Source organism: Zonotrichia albicollis, chromosome 30 (assembly GCF_047830755.1).
Source record: "Zonotrichia albicollis isolate bZonAlb1 chromosome 30, bZonAlb1.hap1, whole genome shotgun sequence".
NCBI lineage: Eukaryota > Metazoa > Chordata > Aves > Passeriformes > Passerellidae > Zonotrichia > Zonotrichia albicollis.
In genome coordinates, this window is record NC_133848.1 from 3,353,645 (window position 1) to 3,377,630 (window position 23,986).

Consider the following 23,986-nt stretch of genomic DNA (forward strand, 5'->3'; position numbering starts at 1 on the left):
CAGCACCCCGAAACTACCCCAGGGTCACCCCCACGGCCCCCCACCGAGGCCACGCCCACCACCACGCACATTGCCACGCCCTGTATATAACCACGCCCCATTTGGCCCCGCCCACTGTGTTGGCCCCGCCCACTGCCCCGCCCTCAGCGAGCCCCGCGCGCCCCCTGCCGGATGCGCACCACACCTGCACCCCCTACTCTCCCCTCTGATTGGCCACCCGCTCCCAGCCAATGAGAGACAAGGAGTCAACACCCAGCCGCTCTCTTATCCAATCGCAAGGCGAAGCGGCGCCCCGCCTCCCGAGCGGGCAAGCACCGCCCCTAGCCAATCAGCGCCGGGCCCGCAGGGTGATGGGCGGGCGCAGGAGGGCGTTTCCACCAATGGGCGCGGCGTGCAGCGCGGAGGGGGTGGGGTTACTGCGGCGGCTTCCAGAGAGTTCGGAGACGGCGGCGGAGCGGCGGCGGCGGTGAGTGAGGGGGGGGCGGCCCCGGGACCCCGCCGCGACCTCCCCAACCTCTCTGCGACCCCCGCCCTGCCCGTGTCTGTGGGGGCCCGCCCCGCACAGCCCTGTAGGCGGCTGCTCGGGGTGCCCTGAGGGCCTGCAGGGCTCCGGGGGGGAATCTGAGGCGACCCCTCCTCCGGGAGTACCGGGTTCGAGTCCGCTCCTCCGCTCCGGTGTGAGGTGTGGGGACCTCCGCGGCCGTGGACGGGCTGTCACCGTGTCACCTCTGCCCGGTACCCCCGGTGCGGGACCTGAGGGGCTGAACCGCTCCTCACGGGGCTCCTCCGCTGGAGCGACCCGGCCTGAGGGGCCCGGTCCCGGGGGACAGACCCCGTTCCAGCCAAGGGGATCCCAGCTTGGATCGTACCGGCCCCGGGGGACAGACCCCGCTGCGGTCCCCGGACCCGGTCCGCAGTGGGAAGCCGGGGTTATTTACCCGAGCGCTCCCCGCGTCGCAAGATAAACGAGTCCCCACCCCACGCGGGGCTTTATCGGCTGTGACACACGGCCCGGGGGGAGACAGGGCACCCCCGAGCCCGCCCCTCACTGCCGGACCCCCTTGCGGTGCCCGGCTGTCCCCGGTGGCACCGGTTCGGACATCCCCTGTCACCCAAGTGCATGAGGGACACCAGGGATCAAAGCATTTTGAGGGGACGGGACTTGGGGTCCACTTGCAGGAGTTCTGTGTGCGGTTGTTGTCACCACTCTGTTCCACTGCGGGGAAACTGAGGCAGGGCTGTGCATGAGGGACAGCAGGGATCAAAGCCTTTTGTGGGAATGGGATTTGGGGTCCAGCCCCACACTCGCAGGAGCCTCGTGCGGGGTTTGTCTGTCGCGTTGTTGTCACCACTCCCTGTCTCACTGTGGGGAAACTGAGGCAGGGGCCAGCAGGGCTCACCCAGCGGGGTTTTGGGGTCACTCAGAGCTCTGGCCGGGTGGCAGTGCCACGCTCACAGCCCTGTCCTGTCCCAGCACGTCACAGCAGCCGGGAAGATGGTGAAGGAGACGGGTTACTACGACCTGCTGGGCGTGCGGCCGGGCGCCAGCCTGGACGAGATCAAGCGGGCATACCGGCGCCTGGCACTGCGCTACCACCCCGACAAGAACCCCAGCGAGGGCGAGCGGGTACGTGCGGCCCCCCCGGCCCCTCCCCGAGCCCCCCATGCCCAGCTGACCCCTCTGTGCCCTCCCCAGTTCAAGCAGATCTCGCAGGCCTACGAGGTGCTGTCGGACGCCCACAAACGGGCGCTGTACGACCGCGGAGGAGAGCGAGCCATGAAGGAGGGAGGCCTGGGGGGCCGCGGGGGAGGCGGCGGCTTCGGCTCCCCCATGGACATCTTCGACCTCTTCTTTGGAGGGGGAGTGAGGATGCGAGGCCGGGCGGACAGGAGAGGTGAGGAGTGAGGGATGAGGGACTTGCTGTGACCCTGGGGTGGGTGGGAGGGCAGCCAGCACCATGAGGAGGTGACAACTCTGCTGGCACTTCTTGATGGGAGGAGATGACAGGAGGTGACAGCCTGCTGGGACCTTTTGGGTCTGGAGCATGGTGGTCACTCAGGAGGTGAGTGGGGGCTGGTGGGAGGGGGCTGGTGTCCAGCTCCATGAAAAGGTGACAAACTTGCTGGGACATTTTGGTGGGAGGGGGTTGGTGAGGGGGTTGGTGATCAGCACCTTAAGGAGGTGACAAACCTGCTGGCACCTCTTGGTGGGAGCACTGTGAGGTGACAGGAGGTGACAAACCTGCTGGCACCTTTTGGTGGGATGGAGCTGGTGCCCAGCGTGGTGAGGAGGTGACAAACCTGCTGGGACCTTTTGGTGGGAGAGGGCTGGTGCCCAGCACAGCGCTGGTTTGGAGGACAAGGGACTGCTGGGAAGCATGACTGGAAAAGGACTGGCACCCAAATGCAGTGTGACATTGGCTCAGGGTGACAGGAGCCTGGTCCCCAGCAGGGCACTGGCTCAGGGATCCAGCCAGGCTCCCCAGGCCGTCTCTGCCCCTGCGGCACAGCCCGCTGCAGCTCCTCACCACCCTCATTACTTTCTCTTCAAAGGGCCCTTCCCTGTCCCTGTCCCGGCTTTCCCCCGCCGTCCCCGGCCCCGGGGCTGGGCTGAGTCCCCGCAGCAGCCCCGGGGTGGCAGCAAGGACGCGGGGCCAGCCCGGTGACTCGGGCCTGGGTCACAGGGACACGGTGACTCTGCCGGCTTCTTGCTGAGATGGCAGGAGTTAATTGCAGGGCAATTAGGAGGCTGAGGGAGTCATCTGGAGCAGCTGGGGGTGGCTGAGAGCCCTGGGGTGGGAGCCGTGCCCTGCCCACGCTGGGGACCCGCCACTGCCCCAGGGTGGCATCCAGGCTTGGAGTGAAGCTGTTCCTGCTTTGTCCTTGAGGAAGGAGCAGGGCTGGCTCACCTGGTGAGCCTGAGCAGTGCCCAGTGCCTGTCTGGGGCTGGCACAAGGCTGGTGCTGAGCCAGGCTCTCCCCATGCCCAGGGAAGACAGTGGTGCACCAGCTCTCTGTATCACTCGAGGATCTGTACAACGGCTCCACACGGAAGCTGTCCCTGCAGAAAAACATCATCTGCCGCAAGTGTGGAGGTGAGTGAGGGGCTGAGGGGCCGCCCCAACACCCCCTAACCCAATATCTGACCCCCTGCCCCCCCTGGCACAGGCTGCGGGGTGCGGGAGGGCGCCCAGAGGAGGTGCCCCAAGTGCCACGGCTCGGGCATGGAGGTTCGCATCCACCAGCTGGGGCCCAGCATGATCCAGCAGATCCAGACCGTGTGCTCGCAGTGCCAGGGCCAGGGCGAGTGGATCCGGCCCCGCGACTGCTGCCTCACCTGCAACGGCCGCAAGGTGGTGCGGGAGAAGAAAATCCTCAGCGTGCACCTGGATAAAGGTGAGGCACGGCTGCGTGCACGGGGGGTCACCCCAAAGCGCCACACGGGCTCTGAGCCTCCTTCACTCCCCTCACAGGCATGAAGGACGGGCAGAAAATCACCTTCCACGAGGAAGGGGACCAGGTGCCCGGCCTGGAGCCCGGGGACATCATCATCGTGCTGGATCAGAAGGAACATCCTGTTTTCCGGCGCAGCGGTGATGACCTGATTGTCAGGAGGGAGATCAGCCTGGCAGACGCCCTGTGTGGGTGCAGGCAGGTGATCCACACCCTGGACAACCGCACCCTGCTCGTGTCCTCCCCGCCAGGTGAGGGGCACTCAGCACCTGGGAGTGGCACAGCACCGCAGGGATGTGCCCCCTGTTGATGGAGTGGCAAAACTGTCCTTTGTTTCCTTGAAAAGGAGAAAAGCCCAGTTTATCTCCTCAATTAGGTAAAAAGACGCCTCATAAGAGGTGTCCCCACCTCCCGGGGGGATGGTTCACCTCAAATTTAAGGCTGGCCAATTGGACAGGAGCTACAAAGTCCCATCTAAGGAATTTACTAGAAAAAGGAGAGCACAAAGAAACTAATCACTTTTGTGAAGTGTTTTAGACCCTCTTGCACCTGACTTGGCTTTTCTATGTAAAGAGTTTTGTTGTGTTGCCTTCCCAACACTACCACAGAACCCATCCTGCTGATTTTATGCCTTCTAAAGTAGCTGAGCTATCTTGGGTGTGATAAATCTCCAAGAATTTATAAGACCTAGCTCAAGGAGACCAATACATCCCAGCAGGAGCTGCCAGCACAGCAGGTCACCCTCATCTCTGTCTCTCAGGTGATGTGATCCGACCTGGGGACCTGAAGTGCATCCCCAACGAGGGCATGCCTGTCTACAGGAGCCCCTTCCAGAAAGGAAAACTCATCCTGCAGTTCGAGGTGAGCTAGAGCAGGATGCTGAGGCTCCACATCTCCCACCTGCGGCCTTCCCGAGCTGCCTCACAGGTGAAGTTGCTCCTCTGTGTGCCCTCAGGTGAAGTTCCCCGAGCCGGGCTGGCTCCCCACGGACCGCCTGCGGCAGCTGCAGGGCTTCTTCCCGCCGCAGGAGGAGGTGATGGCCACGGAGGACACGGAGGAGGTGGAGCTCAGCGATTACACGGCTCACAGCGGGCCGGGCCGGCGGCCCTACACGGGGGAAGCTTATCACGAGGATGATTTCGAGGATGGGATGAGGCAGCATGTGCAGTGCCAGACCTCATAGCGGGCTGGGGCCCGGGAGCAGGCGGGGCAGGGGAGGGGCTGCCACCTTCAGGGATGTACATAGGGCGCCTTTCCGACAGCACTTCACCTTCCCCGGCCCCACAGAGCCGGCAGAGCCCCCCTGCCCTGCCGGGTGAGCCCCCTGCCCTGCCGTGGGGGGCACGGGGTGGGCTCCAGCTGCCGCTGCTGGAATGGAGCAGTAACACAGGGGGTACCCGCTGCCCCTGCCTCAGTTTCCCCATCTGCAGTGTGGGGAGCAGGGGAAGTGCCCCAGTCCCACCCCCACCCTGGGGACCTGCTGCCCGGGCCCCAGCTCCTTGCTTTGCCCATTTCTTTCCTTACTGGAGCCTGGCTCAGGCCTGGGATGCAGAGGGGGTGGCTCTTTTCTCTTTGCACAGGACAGGAGGGGTTGGGGGGAACCCGTCCCTTTCCTTTAATTTATTTTTGGAAGAATTTTAGAAGTTTTTCTTTTTTTTTTGTTTTTTTTTTTTTGGGGGCGGAGATGGGGGGGTGGTGACTTTGTACTTGGCATTAAATGCGAATCCCAGTTTGGTGTGTGGGGTTGAACATGGGGCAGTTTGTGGGGCAGGGTATGTGGTTGAATGTGGGACAGTGTGTGGGGCATTTTATGGAGTTGAGCATGGGACAGCGTGGGGCTGAGCATGGGGCAGGATGTGGGACAGGTTATGGGGTGAGCCTGGGGAAGGGTGCGGGGTTGATTGTGGGGCAGGGTGTGGGACAGGCCGTGGGGTGTAACATGGGGCAGGGTGTGGGGTTTAGCCTGGGACAGGGTGTGGGGCAGGTTATGGGGTTGTGCCTGGGGCAGGTTATGGGGTTGGGTGTGAGACAGGCTGTGGGGTTGAACATGGGACAGTTTGTGGGGCAGGTTGTGGGGTTAAGCCTGGGACAGGGTGTGGGGCGGGTTATGGGGTTGAGCCTGGGGCAGAGTGTGGGACAGTGTGTGGGGTTGAGTGTGAGACAGAGTGTGGGGCAGGGTGTGGGACAGGGGGTTGAACATGGGACAGTTTGTGGGGCAGGTTATGGGGCAGGGTGTGGGGCAGGTTATGGGGTTGAGCATGGGACAGAGTGTGGGGCAGGGTGTGAGGTTGAACATGGGGCAGGCTGTGGGGCAGGGTGTGGGGCTGTGTATGGGGCTGTGTATAGGGCAGGGTGTGGGGTTGAACATGGGGCAGGGTGTGGGGTTGAACATGGGGCAGGCTGTGGGGCTGAGCGTTGGGCTGTGTACGGGGCAGGGTGTGGGGTTGAGCGTGGGGCAGCAGCAGCCCCAGGGCAGTGACTCTGCCCCGCTTTGATCCCGGGCGTGCCTCAGTTTCCCCATCCTTACCCAACCGGGCGCTGCCGCTCCGGCTCCCGCCTTCCCTGCCCCGGCTGCTCCTCCCGCTCCAGCCCCCAGGCCTGGCTGGGGAGGGGTCTGCCCCATTCCCTTCCCCCTCTGCCAGCCCTGCAGCCCCCCCTTGTCCCCTGTGTGCACACCCCCAGTCCCTCTCTGTGTCCTTGTCCCTTCCAGAGCCCTCCTGGGCCCTCTGCATCATCCCAGCATCCCTGGAGACCCCGAACAGAGGCAGATTCACCCCAAATAGCTTCAACCCTGCATCACCCCATGGATGATTCTAGCCACGCCACAGAGCTGGGCTGCTGTGCTGATAAGGGAGATTTCCCCCAAAAAATTACCCTGCTGTGGGGGGCAGCTGCATCCCAGAACCTTGTTCCTCTGCTCTTTTCCCCTGTCTGGACACAATCTTGACCCTGTGGGTACCCCCAGTCCCTCTCCCTGTCCTTGTCGCTTCCAGGACCCTCTGCATCATCCCAGCATCCCTGGAGACCCCAAACAGAGGCAGATTCACCCCAAATAGCTTCAACCCTGCACTCACCCCATGAGTGATTCCAGCTGGCACAGCTGGGTTACTGAGCTGATAAGGAGGACCCCCCCCAAAAAATTACCCTGCTATGGGGGGCAGCTGCATCCCAGACACCCCCTGCCCCTCCACGAGCTGGACCAGGCTCCCCTCTGCAGTGGGATGGGGGTGAAACCCCCCCAGCCCTGCCCAGGGGAGCCCAGGCCGGGGGGGCTCTGTGGGGTTGGAGCTCCCCCTCCCCTGGAACCCAGGAAAGCTCCGGCGCCAGCTGCAGCTGCAGGGGGGGGAGGAGGAGGAGGAGAAGGAGGAGGAGGAGGCGAGGAGAACAATGCTGGCCGGCCGCCAGCCGAGGGGAGAAGGGGGGAGCTCCTGCCCAGCCCCCGGCCCGGCGGGCACAGGGAGGGCTGAGCGCGGGCGGTGACAGTGACAGTCCCTGTCCCCCGGGGCTCCTCCCTGAGCCACCCAGGCAGCATTGTCCCTGCTGCCCCGAGCCGTGGGGACACCCCCGAGAGCAGGGGCTCCTCCCACCGCGCTGGGCACAGGGACCCTGTGCCGTGTGCCAGAGCCCACCTGGGCACGTGGCACCATGGCTGTGTAGTGCCAGGCACCGAGCAGGGTCCCCAAGCTTGTCACACATCAGAGACCCCTCTGGAGAGCAGGGCAGCCGAGAGACCCTCCTGGGGCTGGCACCTCCATGTCCCCAACTCCTCTGTCAGGACGTTTTTTGGGGTGTGGGGGATGCCAAGCTGCCAGCCTGGACCAACCAGGGTGGGCTCCAAGCTGGGCATCAGCCGCCCTTGGGGGTGTGGGGGTGACAGGGAGGGGACCCCAGCCCTTGTGGGGCACAGCTTGGCTGGGGTCATGCTGGATGTGTGTGTGGGGGGGGCGGTTTTTCCTCTAGCTCGGCCTCCCTCCTCTACCTCATCCCCAGCGTCACCGGGGCTGGGTGACCCCCCATGCCTGTCTGTCTGTCTGTCCCTTTAAGGACACCCCTGTCCTGTTCCCCTGTCCCCTATAGGGACACCCCTGTCCTGTCCCCTATAGGGACACCCCTGTCCTGTCCCTCTGTCCCCTTTAGGGACACCCCTGTCCTGTTCCCCTGTCCCTCTGTCCCCTATAGGGACACTTCTGTCCTGTCCCCTTTAGGGACACCCCTGTCCTGTTCCCCTGTCCCCTATAGGGACCCCTGTCCTGTCCCTCTGTCCCCTACAGGGACATCCCAGCGAACCCCCCCTGGATTCAGACAGACCGAAGCCCCCTCCCCGCTCCCTCCCGGCACGGATGAGAGAGCCGCGGTTCCCCCACACCCATCCCAAGCTCAGCTTCCAGAAAAATGCACGGGAAAAATTCCGGGGTGAGGGGCCGGGGCCCCCCAGGGTCGCGCATTCATTGCCCGCTTTGTCTCCGCACATGAAAGGCGAGGGGCCAGCCCGGCCCCCTGCCCAGCCCGGGGGGGCAGCGGGGTCACCGGGCGGGATTAGTGCCGGATTAGCGGCGCCGGGACCGCGACACCACCCAGGCAGAGCTGCGGGAGGGGGGCTCAGCCCCCCGGAGCAGTTTTGGGGTCACTCACTCACGGCCCCTCCGCCCCAGCTCCGCAATTCGCTTTTGTTCCGAGAGCAGCCGAGCTCCGGGGAGGGGGCGCCTCCCTCCGGAGCCCCCCGGGCCGCTGTGGGGAGAGCGCAGGCAGCCCCAGCCCCCCTCTCCCCCCATTTCTGGGGGTCCCGGAGCCCCCCCAGGCCGAGGCGAAGCGGAGCCGTCCCCAGGGCTCCGGGGAAAGCGGAGATTCCTCCGGCGGGGGCGGGGGCACGGCTGGATTCCATTACCGGCGGCTCCCGGGGTCTCCGGGGGTGAAGTGGGGAGGGGGCCGGGACCCCCGGCAGAGGCGGGACACGGCCCTGGGAACGGCGCCAGGGGTGATGGGCGCCTGCCAAGCGTCCACCTGGAGATACCGGAGCCTTCCTCCCCCTCCTCCTCCTCCTCCCCAGGGAAGGTGTAATTCCACCCTCGCTGCTCCTGGACGGGCTCCCGGGGTGCGGGAGCACAGCCCGGCCGTGGGGGTGAGGCCAACAGCGAGCCCTGGCTCCTTTCTCCTTCCCCCCATCACAACACCGAGCCCCGGCTCCCTTCTCCATCCCCCCATCAGCGCTCGGTGGGGCGGTGCCCCCCAACTGCCCCACGGCCCCTCGGGTGGGGGGCACTGCCCCAGAGGGGTCTCGGCCCGGTCTGGGGGAGCCGAGCTGGGCAGGGAACGGGGGGCAGGAGCAGCACCCCAAAGCTCGAGGCGGGGCAGTGCTGCACCCCGATCTTCTCTGCACCTTCCTGCACCCCAAACCTTCCTGAATCCCGATTCTCCTGCACCCCGACCCTTCCTGCACCTCTCTGCACCCCAACCCTCCCTGCACCCCGATTCTCCTGCACCCCGATTCTCCTGCACCCCGAACCCCGATCCTCCCTGAACCCCCCAGCTCAGCCCCGTTGTCCTGGGCTAATTAACGCCAATCCCATGCAGAGCAATTAGCGGCCAGCCCGGTAATTAACAAAGCCACAGAACAAACCCAGGGGTGCCCCCGGCTCCCCCACCCCAACCCAACCCGGATTGGGGTCTCATGCTGAGAGCTGGGGCAGAGCACAAAGCCCCGGCCCCACACCGCCCTCCCTGCCCCACAATCAGCCACGGTCACCCCACAGTCACCCCACAGTCACCCCACGGTCACCCCACAGTCACCCCAGGGTCACCTCGGTGCCACCACCCGCTTCCCACGCGGGATGTGCCAACCCCGCTGCCGCCCTCGCCCCCGGCCCCTTGCGCAATGGCCCCACAGGGGATGTGGGGAGCAGGATCTGGGTGTGGGATTTGGGGTGTGGGATCCAGGGGGAAGGATCTGGGGTGTAGGATCTGGAGTGTAGGATCTGAAGAGTAGGATTTGGGGGGGTGGGATCTGGGGTGTGAGATTTGGGGTGCAAAGTCTGGAGTGTGAGATCTGGAGTGTGGGATATGGGGTGTGGGATCTTGGGTGCAGAATCCGGGGTGTGTGATGTGGGGAGAAGGATCTGGATTGTGGGATTTGGGGTGCAGAATCTGAGGTGTGGGATCTGGAGAATGGGATTTGGGGTGCAGAATCCGGGGTGAAAGATCCAGTGAGTGGGATCTGGAGTGAGGAAATCTGCGGTGCAGAATCTGAGGTGTGGGATCTGAGCTGTGGGATTTGGGGTGTGGGATTTGGGGTGCAGAATCCGGGGGTGTTGGATTTGGGGTGTGGGATCTGGGGGTGTTGGATTTGGGGTGTGGGATCTGGGGTGCAGAATCCGAGGTGAAAGATCTGGGGTGTGGTATCTGGTGTGTAGAAATCTGGGGTGTGGAAATCTGGGGTGTGGAATCCAGCATGTGGGATTCAGACTGCAGGATTTGGGGTGCAGAATCCAGGGTGTGGAATCTGGAATGTGGGATTTGGAGCGTGAGATTTGGGGTGTGGGATCTGGAGTGTGGGATATGGGGTGGAGGATCCAAGTTGTCAGGTTCAGACTGTGGGACCTGGGGTGCAGAATCCGGGGTGTGGGACTCAGACTGCAGGATTTGGGGTGCAGATCTAGAGTACAGAATGTGGGATGTGGGATTTGGGGTGCAGAATCCGAGGTGAAAGATCTGGGGTGTGGTATCCGGTGTGTAGAAATGTGGGGTGTGGAAATCTGGGGTGTGGAATCCAGCCTGTGGGACTCAGACTGCAGGATTTGGGGTGCAGAATCCGAGGTGTCAGATTCAGACTGTGGGATTTGGGGTGCAGGATGCAGGGTGTGGGATTTGGAGTGTGGAATCCAGGCTTTGGGATCCGGAGTGTGGGATATGGGGTGGAGGATCCAAAGTGTCAGGTTCAGACTTTGGGATCTGGGGTGCACAATTTGGGATGTGGGATCCAGAGCCCCCAGGGTGTGGGATCTGTGTGCCAATGGGGCAGGAGGAGAGTCAGGGATACCCCTGGGGGGGTCACAGGACATTTATTGAAAAATGGAGGAGACAACAGAGGGAAGGGGAGGGGGCTGGGACCCGGCACTGCCCCGGGCTGGGGGGGTTTGCTGTCCCCATCTGTACCATATTCACAAATAAATACTGGGGAGGGGTGGCGGGGCAGGGCTGGGGGCTGCGGGAACCAAGAGCAGCCCAGCAGAAGCCAAACCAGCTGGAAGCAGCCCCAAAGGCAGGGAGGGGCCGCGTTACCCCCCGCCGCAGCCGGCGCCGAGCCAGCACCGAGAGCAGAGCGGGGCCAGGACGGGCCGGGAGGTTCTGCTGGCCCCGAGAGCCCCCGCCCTGCACGGGGAGGGAGATCCGGGTGTGTGTGACCCCCCCAGAAATGGGGGTTCGGGGATGCAACACCCCCCTGTGACAGGGGAGGAGTGCAGGGGGCTGTGGGGACACGGGGAGGGGGGATGTGGGGAGGGGTCACTGAGCGGGGGGGGGTCACTCCCGAATGTACACCCGGGTGCACACAACGTCATCGGCCGTCATGGTCTGCGGGGAGAAGGGGGCGGTCACAGGTGTGGATGTGCCCCCCGTGTCCCCATCCCGCCCCTCCTGCCCCCACTCTCCTCTTCCTGTCCCCTTTCCCCCCTCCTGTCCCCATCCCAGCTCCTCCTGTCCCCATCCCAGCTCCTCCTGTCCTATCTGCCCCCTCTTGTCCCCATCCGCCCCCTCCTGTCCCCTTTTCCCCCCTCCTGTCCCATCTGCCCCCTCCCGTCCCCATCCATCTCCTCCTGCCCCCATCTCAGCCCTTCCTGTCCCCTTTCCCCTGCTCTTGCCCCCATTCTCCCCCTTCTGTCCCCATCTTCCTCCTCTCCTGTCCCATCCCAGTGCACTCCTGTCCCCATTCTCCCCCTCCTATCCCATTTGCCCCCTCCTGTCCCCATTCCCCCTCTCCTGTCCCCATTCCCCTCCTCCTGTCCCATCCACCCCCTCTTGTCCCCATCTGCCCCTCTTGTCTCCTTTCCCTCCATCCTGTCCCATTCCAGCCCCCTCCTGTCCCCTTCCCAACACATTCCTGTCCCCATCTATCCCCTCCTGTCCCCTTTCCCCCTCTCCTGTCCCCTTCCACCCACCCTGTCCCTATTCCTCCCCTCCTGTCCCCATCCACCCCTCCTGTCCCCATCCCAGCTCCGAGGGAGTTCCCAGCGGGCAGCGCTGCCCCCAAGCCCCGGTTGGCCCCGGCTGGTCCCAGTTGGCCCCGGCTGGCCCTGGTTGGTCCCAGTTGGCCCCGGTTCCCCGCTGTTCCCCTCACCAGGATGAGCTCGCCGTCGTTGCTCATCTCCCGGGACCAGCCCGTCCTGGGCCCGTCTCCCTTGAGCAGGCGCTGCTCACACACCATCTTGTTCTTGTTCTCATCCTCCCACCTGGCCAGGCTCTGTGGGCATGGGGGGCAGCGATGGGGGGGCGTGTGGGCACCCCCGGGCACCTCCTGCCCACCCCGGGCACCTCCTGCCCACCCCGGGGGCAGAACGGGGCATTTGTCCCTGTGCCAGGGGGGTGCGGGGGCACTGGGCATCAGGGGGGTACAGGGAGGGGATGGGGGCACAATGTGGGGTACAATGAGGGGATGATGGCACAGGAAGGGGTTGGGGGGCACAGGGAGAGAATGAGGGGCACAACAGGGGCCTGAGGGGCACAGGGAGAGGTTGATGGCACAGGGAAGAGGTTGGCAGGGAAGGGATTTGGGGCACAAAGAGGGGATGGGGGCACAGGGAGGGGATGGGGGCACAACTGGGGCTGGAGGGCACGAGGAGGCTGGGGGCACAGGGAGGAGATGATGGCACAGGAAAGGGGGTTGGGGGCACAGGGAGAGGTTGAGGGGGGCACAATGAGGGGTTGGGGGCACAGGGAGGGGTTGGAGGCACAGGGAGAGATTGAGGGGCACAGTGAGGGGTTGGTGGGCACAGTGAGAGGTTGGAAGGGAAGGGGTTGGGGGCACAGGGAAGGGGATGGGGGCAAAACAGGGGTTGGGGGCACAGGGAAGGGTTGAGTGGCACAGTGAGGGGATGAGGGGCACCATGAGGGGTTGATGGCACAGGGAAGGGGATGGGGGGCACAGGGGGAGATTGAGGGGCACAATGAGGGATTGGGGGCACAGAGAGAGGTTGATGGCACAGGGAAGGGGTTGGCAGGGAAGGGGTTGGGGGCACAGGAAAGGGGATGAGGGGCACAACAAGAGGATGATGGCACAGGAAAGGGGTTGATGGCATGGAGGGGGGAACAGGGAAGGGGATGAGGGGCACAATGGGGGGTTGGGGGCACAGGGAAGGGGATGGGTGGCACAACAAGGGGATGAGGGGCACAAAGAGGGGTTTAGGGTACGGGGGAAAAGTTTGGGGGAACAGGGAAGGGGATGGGGGCACAACAGGGGTTAGGGGGCACGGGGAAGGGGTTGAGGAGCACAATGAGGGGATGATGGCACAGGGAGGGGGTTGAGGGGCATGGGGAGAGGTTGAGGGGCACAGGGAAGGGAATGGAGGAACACGGAGAGGTTGAGGGGTACAATGAGGGGTTGGGGGCACAGAGAAGGGTTCAGGGGCACAACAAGGGGATGATGGCACAGGGAACGGATGGATGGCACAGGGAAGGGGTTGGGGGCACGGGGAAGGAATTGGGGTCACTGGGAAGGGGTTGGGGGCTACAATGAGGGGTTGGGGGCACAGGGATGGGATTGGGGTGACCCAGGGCAGGGATGGGGGTGCAGGAGGGGGTGGGGAGCTCAGGAAAGGCCTGGGGGGCACAAGGAGAGGTTGGGGTGCAGGAGCAGGGGAAGCAGCTGTGGGGAGAAGGGAGTGTGTGCACAGACAGACAGACAGACACACACACAGACACAGAGTCACACTGACACTCAGACTGACACACTCACACATAGACACACTCACATGCACACACAGACACACACACAATCACATTCACAGGCACATACAGTCACACACACAGTCTCACACTCACAGTCACACAGTTACACTCACATTCACACAGTCATACACACACACAGTGACACAATCACACACACAGTCACACCCATACACTCACACTCATAGTCTCACACACTCACACTGACACACACAGTGTCACTCACACCCTTACCTACTCACACACACACACACTCACACTCTCATTCTCACACTCACACACTCCCACACAGTCACCCTTATTCACAGTCACACTTTCACACTCTCACACCCTCACTCACTCAGTCTCACACTCACTCATTCTCACACTCACACACTCACACAGTGACACATCACACAATCTCACACTCACAGTCCCCCACTCTCAATCTCACACACCTGCACTCACTCTCACACACACTCACACATACTCTCACTCTCACACACTCACACACACACTTTAACACTCTCACTCTCACACCCACACTCACTCTCACACTCTCTCACACTCACACCCACTCACACCCACTCTCCCTCTCCCCGCTGTGCCCCCGTGCCAGCCCCACCTTGCAGGGCCGCCCATCCACCGTCTGCTCCTCGAACTCCTCCCCGACCCTGAAGCGGATCTCGGTGGTGCGCACGGGGGTCGATGTGCGGATGTAAAAGCTCTCGCCGTCCCCGTCCTGCCGGATCTCCACCGCCGGCTTGGCCGCCGCCGCCACCGCGATCTTCCTCAGCATCACGTTCACGCCTGGGGGGTGACACCGAGAGGGCACAGTAACCAGGGGGCACGGTGCCACCGAGAGGGCACGGTGACACCGAGAGGGCACGGTGACACCGAGAGGGCACGGTGACCAGGGGGCACGGTGACACCGAGAGGGCACGGTCACCCAGGGTCACGGTGCCACCAAGAGGGCACCGTGACGAAGGGGGCACGGTGACACCGAGAGAGCACAGTGACCCAGGGGCATGGTGCCAGCAATAGGGCACGGTGACCAAGGGGGCACGGTGCCACTGAGAGGGCACGGTCACCCGGGGGAAGTGCGAGGGGTGGCACCGAGCATGCCCAGTGACCCGGAGGGCAGGGTGGTGCCCGGTGACCAAGAGTGAGGTGGCACCGAGGGTGCCCGGTGATCCAGGGAGAGCGGTGGCACCGAGCAGTGCGCAGTGACCCAAAGGGAGCGGTGGTGCCCAGTGACCGGGGGAACACAGTGGCACCGAGAGTGCCCAGTGACCAAGGGGACACGGTGGTGCCCAGTGACCCGGGGGGTGAGAGGTGGTGCCCGGTGACCAGGATGAGCGGTGGCACTGAGAGTGCCCGGTGACCCAGGGGGAGGGCACGGTGGTGCCCGGTGACTCGGGGTTGGAGACACGGTGCCACCGAGCAGGCACGGTGACCAGGAGGGGGGAAACGGTGGCACCGAGTGTGCCCAGTGGGTGCAGTGGCACCGAGTGTGCCCGGTGACCCAGGGGGAGGGCATGGTGGCACTGAGAGTGCCCAGTTACCCGGGGGTGGCACCGATTTTGTGCCCAGTGACCCAGGGGGGAGCCTGGTGGTACCCGGTGACTGGGGAGGACACGGTGGCACCGAGAGTGCCGGATACCTGAGGGGTGGCACCAATCGTGCCCGATGACCCAGGAGGGGCACGGTGGCGCCCAGTGACTGGGTGGGGGCATGGTGGCACCGAGAGTGCCCAGTGACCCAGGGGGAGCCCGGTGGTGCCCAGTGACGGGGGGGGCACGGAGGCACCGAGAGTGCCCAGTTACCCGGGGGTGGCACCAATTGTGCCCAGTGACCCAGGGGGAGCCCGGTGGTACCTGGTGACCCGGGGTGGGACACAGCGGCACCGAGAGTGCCCGGTGACCCAGGAGGGGCACGGTGGCACTGAGAGTGCCCAGTTACCCAGGGGTGGCACCAATCGTGCCCAGTGACCCAGGAGGGGCACGGTGGTACCTGGTGACCCGGGGTGGGACACGGTGGCACCGAGAGTGCCCGGTGACCCAGGAGGGGCACGGTGGTGCCCAGTGACTGGGTGGGGGCACGGTGGCACCCGGTGCCCGTGGGCCAGCCCCGCTCTCGGCGCTGCCACCTCCCAGGGCACAGCAAGGGCCGCAGGTGGCTCCAGGCAGCCCAAGGAGGGAGGGGAGGAACAGCCGAGCCCCCCCGGGCCACATCTGGCCACATCTGGCTCTCGTTACCTGCGGAGGGGGCGGCGGCGGCGCCGGATGCGCCCCGGGGAAGGCACGGGGGTGACAGCGGGGACAAGGGCCCCGCTCCCCGCCCGGTGTGACCTGTGTGACCCCCCCGGGGGTCCCGCCTTCCCCCCTCGGCAGCTGCGGCTTTGTCCCCGCTCATCCATCACGGCCCGCAGCCCCCGGCTGTCACCGGGGGGCTCTTTGGGGACATTGTTCCCGTGTCACCTCCCTGAGAGGGTCCCCGCACAAAGGAGGGGCTGCGGGAGCCGGACCCCCCCAATGGGACGGGACAAATCCCCTGCGAGCCCCCCACAACACCCCCAGGGCGGATTCACACCGGAGACCCCAAACAGGGCCCCCCAAATGATGGTAATGGGGGTGGGGAGGCACAAACAGCCCCCAAAGGGAGCAAAACCACGGCTGGGGGGGCTGGTGGGGTCTGTACCCCCCAAATCTGCCTTTATCCTCCCTAAATCTGCTTTGATCCCCCCTAAATCTGTCTGTACCCCCCAAATCTGCCTCTACCCCCCCAAATCTGCCTTTACCCCCCCAAATTTGCCTGTATCCCCCCAAAATCTGTCTGTACCCCCCAAATCTGCCTGTACCCCCCCAAAATCTGTCTGTACCCACCCCAAATATGGCTTTATCCCCCCTAAATCTGTCTGCACCCCACCAAATCTGCCTTTACCCCCCCCAAATCTGCCTCTGCCCCCCCAAAATCTGTCTCTACCTCTCCAAATCTGCCTTTACCCTCCCCCAAATCTGTCTGTACCCCTCCCCAAAATCTGCCTGCATCCCCCCAAAATCTCTCTACCCCCCCAAATAAGCCTCTACCTCCCCCAAATCCCGCCCAAATCTGCCTGTACCCACCAAATCTGCCTGTACCCCCTCAAATCTGCCTTTATCCCCCCTAAATCTGCCTGTACCCCGGGGGGAGCCCCCATTTGCGCCGTGGGAAAGCAGGAGGGTTCCGGGGGGGGTTTTTTGGCAGATTTATTTTCCTGCCGAGGTTTCCCCGAGCCGGTTCCATCAGCGGGGCCAGGGCGGGGAGCAGGGCAGAGCCGGGGGATCGGGAGTGAAACCCAAGAAAGCGATAATTATCCTGAAATATTCGTTCCCTATCCCCTAACCTGGAAAATATTTCTGCTCCGGGCTGGCGAGGAGCGGGTCAGGAGGAGGGGGGGGGGGGGAGATGGATTTGATCGTGCGCAAAACCCCGGGGACCCCCCCAAATTCCAGCCCCCACCGTGAGTTCTGGCTCTCCCCACCCGCACTCGGCTCTGCCATGGGGCTGAGATGAGAAAGGGGAGAGTAGGACCCCAAAAACCCCACAAAAACCCCACAAAATCCCCACAAAATGGGTCCTGCTCGGGCTGGTTTGGGGGCACCGCTTGTCCACAAAATGGGGGGGAACAGGTGAACCCGCGGGAGATTTTGGGGTGGGGGGCGGAGGGGAGCACCAGGGTGGGGAAACTGAGGCAGGAAAGGGGTGGGGGATCCCTCGGGAGCGGCACCGTCGTGCCTGTGACTCCTCAGCGGGCACCGAGCGTCAGAGCACGGAGAAAAGGGGGAGCAAAAGGGATCCCCGCGGCACACGGCGGCTCCGGGCACCGCCGGGCTGCAAAAGGGTTTGGAGATGGGGAAAATGGGGGGAAAAATGGGGGGAACCCCCCGGCCCCCAGCGCAGAGGAACCCCGAGGATTGGGGGATCCACTCACCCAGAGCCTTCAGCAGCTCCTCGAAGTTCTCCGAGCTCTTCATCTTCCAGTTGCCGGAGAAGTTGGGCATCGCGGCTGCCAAGCTGGGGGGCACAGGGTGGGCACAGGGTGGGCACAGGGAGGGGAATGAGCGCTCCGAGGGCTCCCTCGGTACCGGCACCGCCGCTCGTTCGCTCGCTCCGTCCGTCTGTCCGTCCGTGCCGTCCCGCCCGCGCCGTTTTATCGCCGGGCTGGTCCCACCCCCCTCGGCCCCGGCCCCGGTTTGGGGGCTCCGCGCTCACCTGCGGACGGACAGAGCCCAGGCCGAGCCCCCCGCCCCGGTTTGGGGGTGTAGGTGCTGGTTGGAGCTCTGTCCGTGCCCCCCAAATCCCCCCGAGATCCGCACCCTGATCGGCTCCCAAAGCTGGGGCACCTCCCTGGGTCCCCCTGATCGTCAGCATCGCCCCCCAAAACTGCCTGTACCCCACATGTGCTGCACCCCAAATCTGCCTATACCCCCCCAAATCTGTCTGGACCCCCCCCCAAATCTGCCTCTACCCCTGCAAATCTGCCTGTACCCCCCAAATCTCTCTGCACCCCCAAAATCTGTCTGCACGCCCCCAAATCTGTTTGGAACCCCTCCCAAGCTGCTGTCACCCTCCAAACCTGTCAGTCCCCCCTAAATCTGCCTCTACACCCCCAAATCTGCCTGTAGCTTGTATCCCCCCTAAATCTGCCTCTACCCCCAAATCTGCCTCTACCCCCCAAATCTGTCTCTAACACCAAAATCTGTCTGCACCCCCCCCAAGCTGCCTTCACCCTCCAAACCTGTCAGTCCCGCCTAAATCTACCTCTACCCCCCCAAATCTTCTTGTATCCACCCCAAATCTGTCTGTACCCCCAAATCTGCTTATATCCCCCCCAAATCTGTCTGTACCCCCCAAATCTGTCTCTAACCCCCAAATCTGTCTGTACCCCCCGAGTGTGCCCAGGGCACGCGTGTTTGCACAGCTGTGTGACGCTGGCACGGGCACGTGTGGGTGCCTGTGCTCACTTGTGCACACGTGGGTTTGATCCTCGACTTTCCCAGCGTCACCATCGCACTCAAACTCACACAAAAACACTCCCAAACTCACAGAAAAAATCACATATAAACTCACACAAAAATTCACACAAAAATTCACACACAAAACTCAAAAACTCACACAAAAATTCACATATAAACTCACAAACTGACACAAAAACTCACACAAAAACTCACACAAAAACTCACACAGGAACTCACACAAACGCTCCCAAACTCACAGAAAAATTCAGACATAAACTCAAAAAACTCACAAAAATTCACACTCAAACTCACACAAACATTCCCAAACTCACAGAAAAAAATCACACATAAACTCACACAAAAATTCACACATAAAATCAAAAACTGACACAAAAACTCACGCAAAAATTCACACACAAAGTCACACAAAATTCACGCACAAACTCAAAAACTCACACAAAAATTCACACATAAACTCACAAGACTCACACAAAAACTCACACAAAAATTCAAAACTCACACAAAAATTCACACATAAACTCACAAGACTCACACAAAAACTCACACAAAAATTCAAAACTCACACAAAAATTCCCACATAAACTCACAAGACTCACACAAAAACTCACACAAAAATTCAAAACTCACACAAAAACACACAAAAATTCAAAACTCACACAAAAATTCACACATAAACTCACAAGACTCACACAAAAACTCACACAAAAATTCAAAATTCACACAAAAACACACAAAAATTCAAAACTCACACAAAAACTCACACAAAAATTCAAAATTCACACAAAAACACACAAAAATTCAAAACTCACACAAAAATTCAAAACTCACACAAAAACTCCCTCCAAAGCCCCAGCCGTGTCTGCGCTCACCGGAGCTGCCACGGGCAGGTGGATCCCCCTCTCCCAGCCGGGTAAAAGCAGCTCCCAGGGATTTCCCGAGGTTTCCCAGCCCTGGGAAGGGCCGGCTGTGCCTCGGGGCCGCTTCTGGGCAAGAAAAGCCAGAAATGGCGTTTCTGGTTGAGCAGGAGCTCTGGGATGGAAGGAGAATGGAATCTTCTCTGATTTAGGGTGAAAAGGTTTCACAGAGCCCCCCTGCTCGTGGTCACATCCCCCCAGAAGCTCCGGTTGGGGCCAAGTCCCGGCTTGCTCATCCCTAATCCCCTGAAGAACAGGATTGCTCACCGGGCTCTGGCACAGCCTCACCTGCAGCAGGGCACGGACAGACAGACGGACGGGCTGGGGAGGGGTCACCCCAAATCTGTCACTCCAGAGGTGCAGGAGAGGCCTCCCCCCGTGTGGAGTGGCTGGGGTTGGCTCAAAATCTGGGGGAAAGGGGGGGAAATAATAATCTCCATTTCAAGGGGGGGAAAATAATCTCTATTCTAGGGGGGGAACAAAAATCATCTCCATTCTAGGGGGAAAAAAATCATCTCCATTCTAGGGGGGGAAAAATCATCTCCATTCCACGGGGAAAAAAAATCATCTCCATTTTAGGGGGGAAAAAAAATAATTTCCATTTTAGGGGGGAAAAAATAATCTCTATTCCAGGGGGAAAAAAGTCATCTCCATTCTGGGGGGGGGGGGGGGGAAATAATCTCTATTCCAGGGGAGAAACAAAAATAATCTCCATTCTAGGGGGGAAACAAAAATCATCTCCATTCTAGGGGGGGAAAAAATCATCTCCATTTTAGGGGGAAAAAAATCATCTCCATTCGGGAGGGGGGAAATCATCTTTATTCCAGGAGGAAAAATCATCTCCATTCCGAGGGAAGGGGGAAAATCATCTCCATTTCAGGGGGAAAAAGTCATCTTCATTCTAAGGGGGGGAAATAATCTCTATTCTAGGGGGGGAACAAAAATCATCTCCATTCTAGGGAAAAAAAAATCATCTCCATTTTAGGGGGAAAAAAGTCATCTCCATTTTAGGGGGGAAAAAATAATCTCTATTCCAGGGGGGAAAAAGTCATCTCCATTCTAGGGGGGGGGGAAATAATCTCTATTCTAGGGGGGAAACAAAAATCATCTCCATTCTAGGGGGGAAACAAAAATCATCTCCATTCTAGGGGGGGAAAAATCATCTTTATTCCAGGAGGAAAAATCATTTCCATTCCGGGGGAGGGGTGAAAAAATCATCTCCATTTCAAGGGGGAAAAATCATCTCTATTTCGGGGGGGGGGGGGGGAATAATTTCCATTCGGGAGGGGAAAAATAATCTCCATTCCAGGGGTGGGGGGGAAATCATCTTTATTCCAGGGGGGAAAAAATATCATCTCCATTTCAGGGGGGAAAAATAATCTCTATTCTAGGGGGGAAGATAAAATCATCTCCATTCCGGGGTAGGTGGGTGGCGGGTTTGGGGTGGGATCTGCCTGCAAACCCCCAGGGCCCCCCGTGCTGGGTACCATCACCCAGCGAGGCACAGCCCCACATCTGGAAGGGATTGGGCCGGGAAGGGCGGATGAAGCCTTCGCACCGCACTCTCCTCTCCCTCCCTCCCTCCCATGCCGGTGAAGGCCTGGCCCCAAATAACCCCCCCGGAGCGGCGGTCACCCCCGGGAAGGGCACGGATTCCCTGTGCCGCTGCCAGGGCAGCAGCAGCAGCCCCAGCTGGCCCAGCCTGCGGAAACATCCGGCACCATCCACCCCATTTCCCGGCAGAAATCCTCGCAAACCGCAGAAATCCCGAGTGCAAACCCCCCCCCCCAGCCCGGGCAGGGCTCCATCGCTGCTCAGGGACCCCCCCAAAATGCTGTCGGTGCCCCAGAGCCCCTCCTGGGAGGATTGGGGGGTGCTTGGGGATGTTTCCCCCTCCTCAGTGCTGGGAGGGGCTGTTGGGTACCCCCACCCCATAAAGGAGCTGAAGGTGTTTGGGGTCACCCCAATTTGGGAGAGAACACGGGGGGCTCCTCTGTGTGCGGGGTGAAGCCTGAGCAAGGGCAGGTCACCGCTGTCCCCCTCCCCACGTCCCCACAAATGTTCGGCAGCTGGCGGGACGCGGCCCCCACCCCCCGCCTCTGGCCACGGCCACGGCCGCTGCGGAAATGAGACACAGCTGGAAACACAGCTGGACGGCGAGAGCGAGCCCGGCCCGGCCCCGCGGCCGCTGCGACCCCCGGCTGTGCGGCGGGACGGAGCACACGTGCCCCGGAGCTCTGCCGGGCGGCCCCGGCGGGGGCTGACCCGGGCTGGGAGCCGTGCTCAGCTCCAGGACCTGCCCTGCTTCCAAACCCTGCCCTGGGCTGCCGACCCTCACTCAGCTCCAGGACCCCTCCTCAGTTCCAGGACCCTGCCCTGGTTCATGACCCCTTAATTCCAGGACCCTTATTCAGCTCCAGGACCCTGCCCTGCCTCTGGACCCTCACTCAGCTCCAGGACCCCGACCTGATTCCAGACCCTTAATTCCAGGACCCTTACTCAGCTCCAGGACCTTTCTCAGCTCCAGCACTCTGCCCTGGTTCCAGACCCTTACTCAACTCCAGGACCTTTATTCAGCTCCAGGACCCCTGCTCAGTTCCAGGACCCTGCCCTGGGCCAGGACCCCTACTCAGCCCTAGGACCCTGCCTTGGGCTGGGACCCCTCCTCAGTTCCAGGACCCTGCCCTGGTTCCAGATCCTTAATTCCAGGACCCCTCCTCAGCTCCAGGACCCTGCTGTGGGCTGAGACCCTCACTCAGCTCCAGGACCCCTCCTCAACTTCAGAAGCCTGCCCTGGTTCTAAACCCTTAACTCCAGGACCCTTATTCAGCTCTAGGACTCCTCCTCAGCTCCAGAACCTTGTCCTGGTTCTGGACCTTTCCTCAGCTTCAGGAACCTGTCCTGGTTCCAAAACCTTAACTCCAGGACCTTTATTCAGCTCCAGAACCCTGCCCTGGATCCAAAACTTTACTCAGCTGCAGGACCCTGCCCGGGAGCCCAACGCTGGGACCCTCACTCAGCTCCAGGACCCTGCTCTGTTTCCAGACCCTTAACTCCGGGACCCCTACTCAGCTTCAGGACCCTGCCCTGGTTTTGGACCCCTACCCAGCTCCAGGACCCTGCCCCAGTTCCAAACCCTTAACCCCAGGACCTTCACTCAGCTCCAGGACCCTGGCCTTGTTTTGGACCCTTATTCAGCTTCAGGACCCCTACCCAGCTCCAGGACCCTGCCCCCAGTTCCAAACCCTTAACCCCAGGACCCTTATTCAGCTCCAGGACCCTGCCCTGGTTCTGGACCCTTCCTCAACCCCAGGGCCCCGCCCGGGCCCCAGACCCTGATCCAGCCCAACCCTGGGACCCTCACTCAGCTCCAGAACCCTGCCCTGGCCCCAGACCCTGATCCAGCCCAGCCCCGGGACCCTTCCTCAGCCCCGGGACCCTTCCTCAGCCCCGGCAACCCCCACCCCGTTCCAGCCCCATCCGGAGGGACCCCAAGGTGAGATCACAGCCATCCCCCGGACCCTGCCCCGCATCCCGCACCCTCCGGGGGCTGGGGCCCGCCCGGCTGCTTCTCATTTCCAGGGCCATAAAGGCCTTTAACGACCGGCCATTTATAACCGCTGTAAAGCCCCTAATCACCGCCAGAGCCAGCGCAGACACAAAGGCTCCCGCCTGCTCCTCCGCCCTCCCACCTCCCGCCGCATTTTGGGGCTCGCACAGCTTTTCCCACCCCCACCCGGGTGAAATGAGCCCCCAAAACCCCGCAAGCTCCGTGGGATGCTCGGCCCCCAGCATTGCGGGAGGATCAAAATCCCCCCCAAAAAAGAGGAATGGCCTCTCCTGCTGTACCCCAAAAGCCTCCCTCGGGTTCCAGCGCCCCGAGCCAAGCGCAGCCACGTAAACACGAGGAAAAGCTGGAAAAAATGACGCACGGTGGGGACTCGGGGCCGCGGCCAGCCCGGCGGGGGCGGCTGCGGGCTCGGCACCGGCACCGCTCCCGGTAACGGCGGCACCGGGGAGAAAACGAGGTGCAGGGGGGTCGGGAAGGGGCCAGCTCGGCTCTGGCAGGAAGAGGAGGTGGAGGAAGAGCAGATGGCGGAGGGTGCCGGGTGATGGCCCGGTAAGGGACCCCCCGCTCCCGCCCACCGGCACCGGGGGCTCCTCCCGCCGCCAGCCAAGGGAAGAGCTCTTGAATCATTTCTTTTTAATTAGGATTTTGCACATAAAGCTTTCAGTTCAAAGCGGTTCCCGACAAGGATCGGGTTGCCCTCCGGGGGTGTTCCCGGGGCAGCGCTGGGGGAATTCACCCCGGGACCCCCAAGGTCACCCCCGGGGCAGCGCGGGGGACTCGGGCAGGATGGGGCGATGCTGCTCGTCCTGCCCGGCTTCATCCCGCGTCTCGCATGATGAGGAAAGTGGAATTTCGCCAATTAAAGCGGCTCCCAGAGCAGAGACTTTGCAGAGGGATGTGACCCTAACTCCGGAGCGGGACTTTTTGCACAGGGATGAGATCCCAGCTCCAGGAGTAGGGATTTTGCAGAGGGATGTGATCCCAGCTCCGGAGCAGAACGGGACATTTTACACAGGGATGTGATCCCACCTCCCGGAGCAGGGATTTTGCACAGGGATGCGATCCCAGCTCCAGGAGCAGGGACTTTGCACAGGGATGTGATCCCAGCTCCGGAGC

At 62.1% G+C, this 23,986-nt stretch overlaps 2 protein-coding genes across 4 annotated transcripts; one reads left to right on the forward strand and one right to left on the reverse strand.

Annotated features, from left to right (window-relative positions):
- Nucleotides 1-312: 312 nt before the first annotated feature.
- On the forward strand, nt 313-5,124 carry LOC141725531 (dnaJ homolog subfamily A member 1-like). 2 transcript variants are annotated; one of them, XM_074529323.1, is made up of 8 exons: nt 313-466; nt 1,475-1,627; nt 1,697-1,895; nt 2,990-3,094; nt 3,168-3,395; nt 3,473-3,703; nt 4,213-4,313; nt 4,408-5,120. In XM_074529323.1, the coding sequence occupies exons 2-8, from the start codon at nt 1,496-1,498 to the stop codon at nt 4,633-4,635; spliced, it is 1,224 nt and encodes a 407-aa protein (XP_074385424.1). In that variant the 5' UTR covers nt 313-466; nt 1,475-1,495; the 3' UTR covers nt 4,636-5,120. The 2 variants fall into 2 exon arrangements, with proteins under 2 accessions (XP_074385424.1, XP_074385423.1); XM_074529322.1 differs by having other exon boundaries at nt 1,475-1,895; nt 4,408-5,124.
- A 5,364-nt stretch (nt 5,125-10,488) lies between these two features.
- Nucleotides 10,489-23,498, reverse strand: CRABP2 (cellular retinoic acid binding protein 2). 2 transcript variants are annotated; one of them, XM_074529234.1, is made up of 6 exons: nt 23,149-23,498; nt 19,255-19,414; nt 17,338-17,420; nt 13,990-14,174; nt 11,782-11,904; nt 10,489-11,018 (listed from the first exon to the last, which is right to left on the reverse strand). In XM_074529234.1, the coding sequence occupies exons 1-6, from the start codon at nt 23,495-23,497 to the stop codon at nt 10,968-10,970; spliced, it is 951 nt and encodes a 316-aa protein (XP_074385335.1). In that variant the 5' UTR covers nt 23,498; the 3' UTR covers nt 10,489-10,967. The 2 variants fall into 2 exon arrangements, with proteins under 2 accessions (XP_074385335.1, XP_074385336.1); XM_074529235.1 differs by lacking the exons at nt 19,255-19,414; nt 23,149-23,498 and adding an exon at nt 19,214-19,232.
- Between the last annotated feature and the right edge of the window lie 488 nt (nt 23,499-23,986).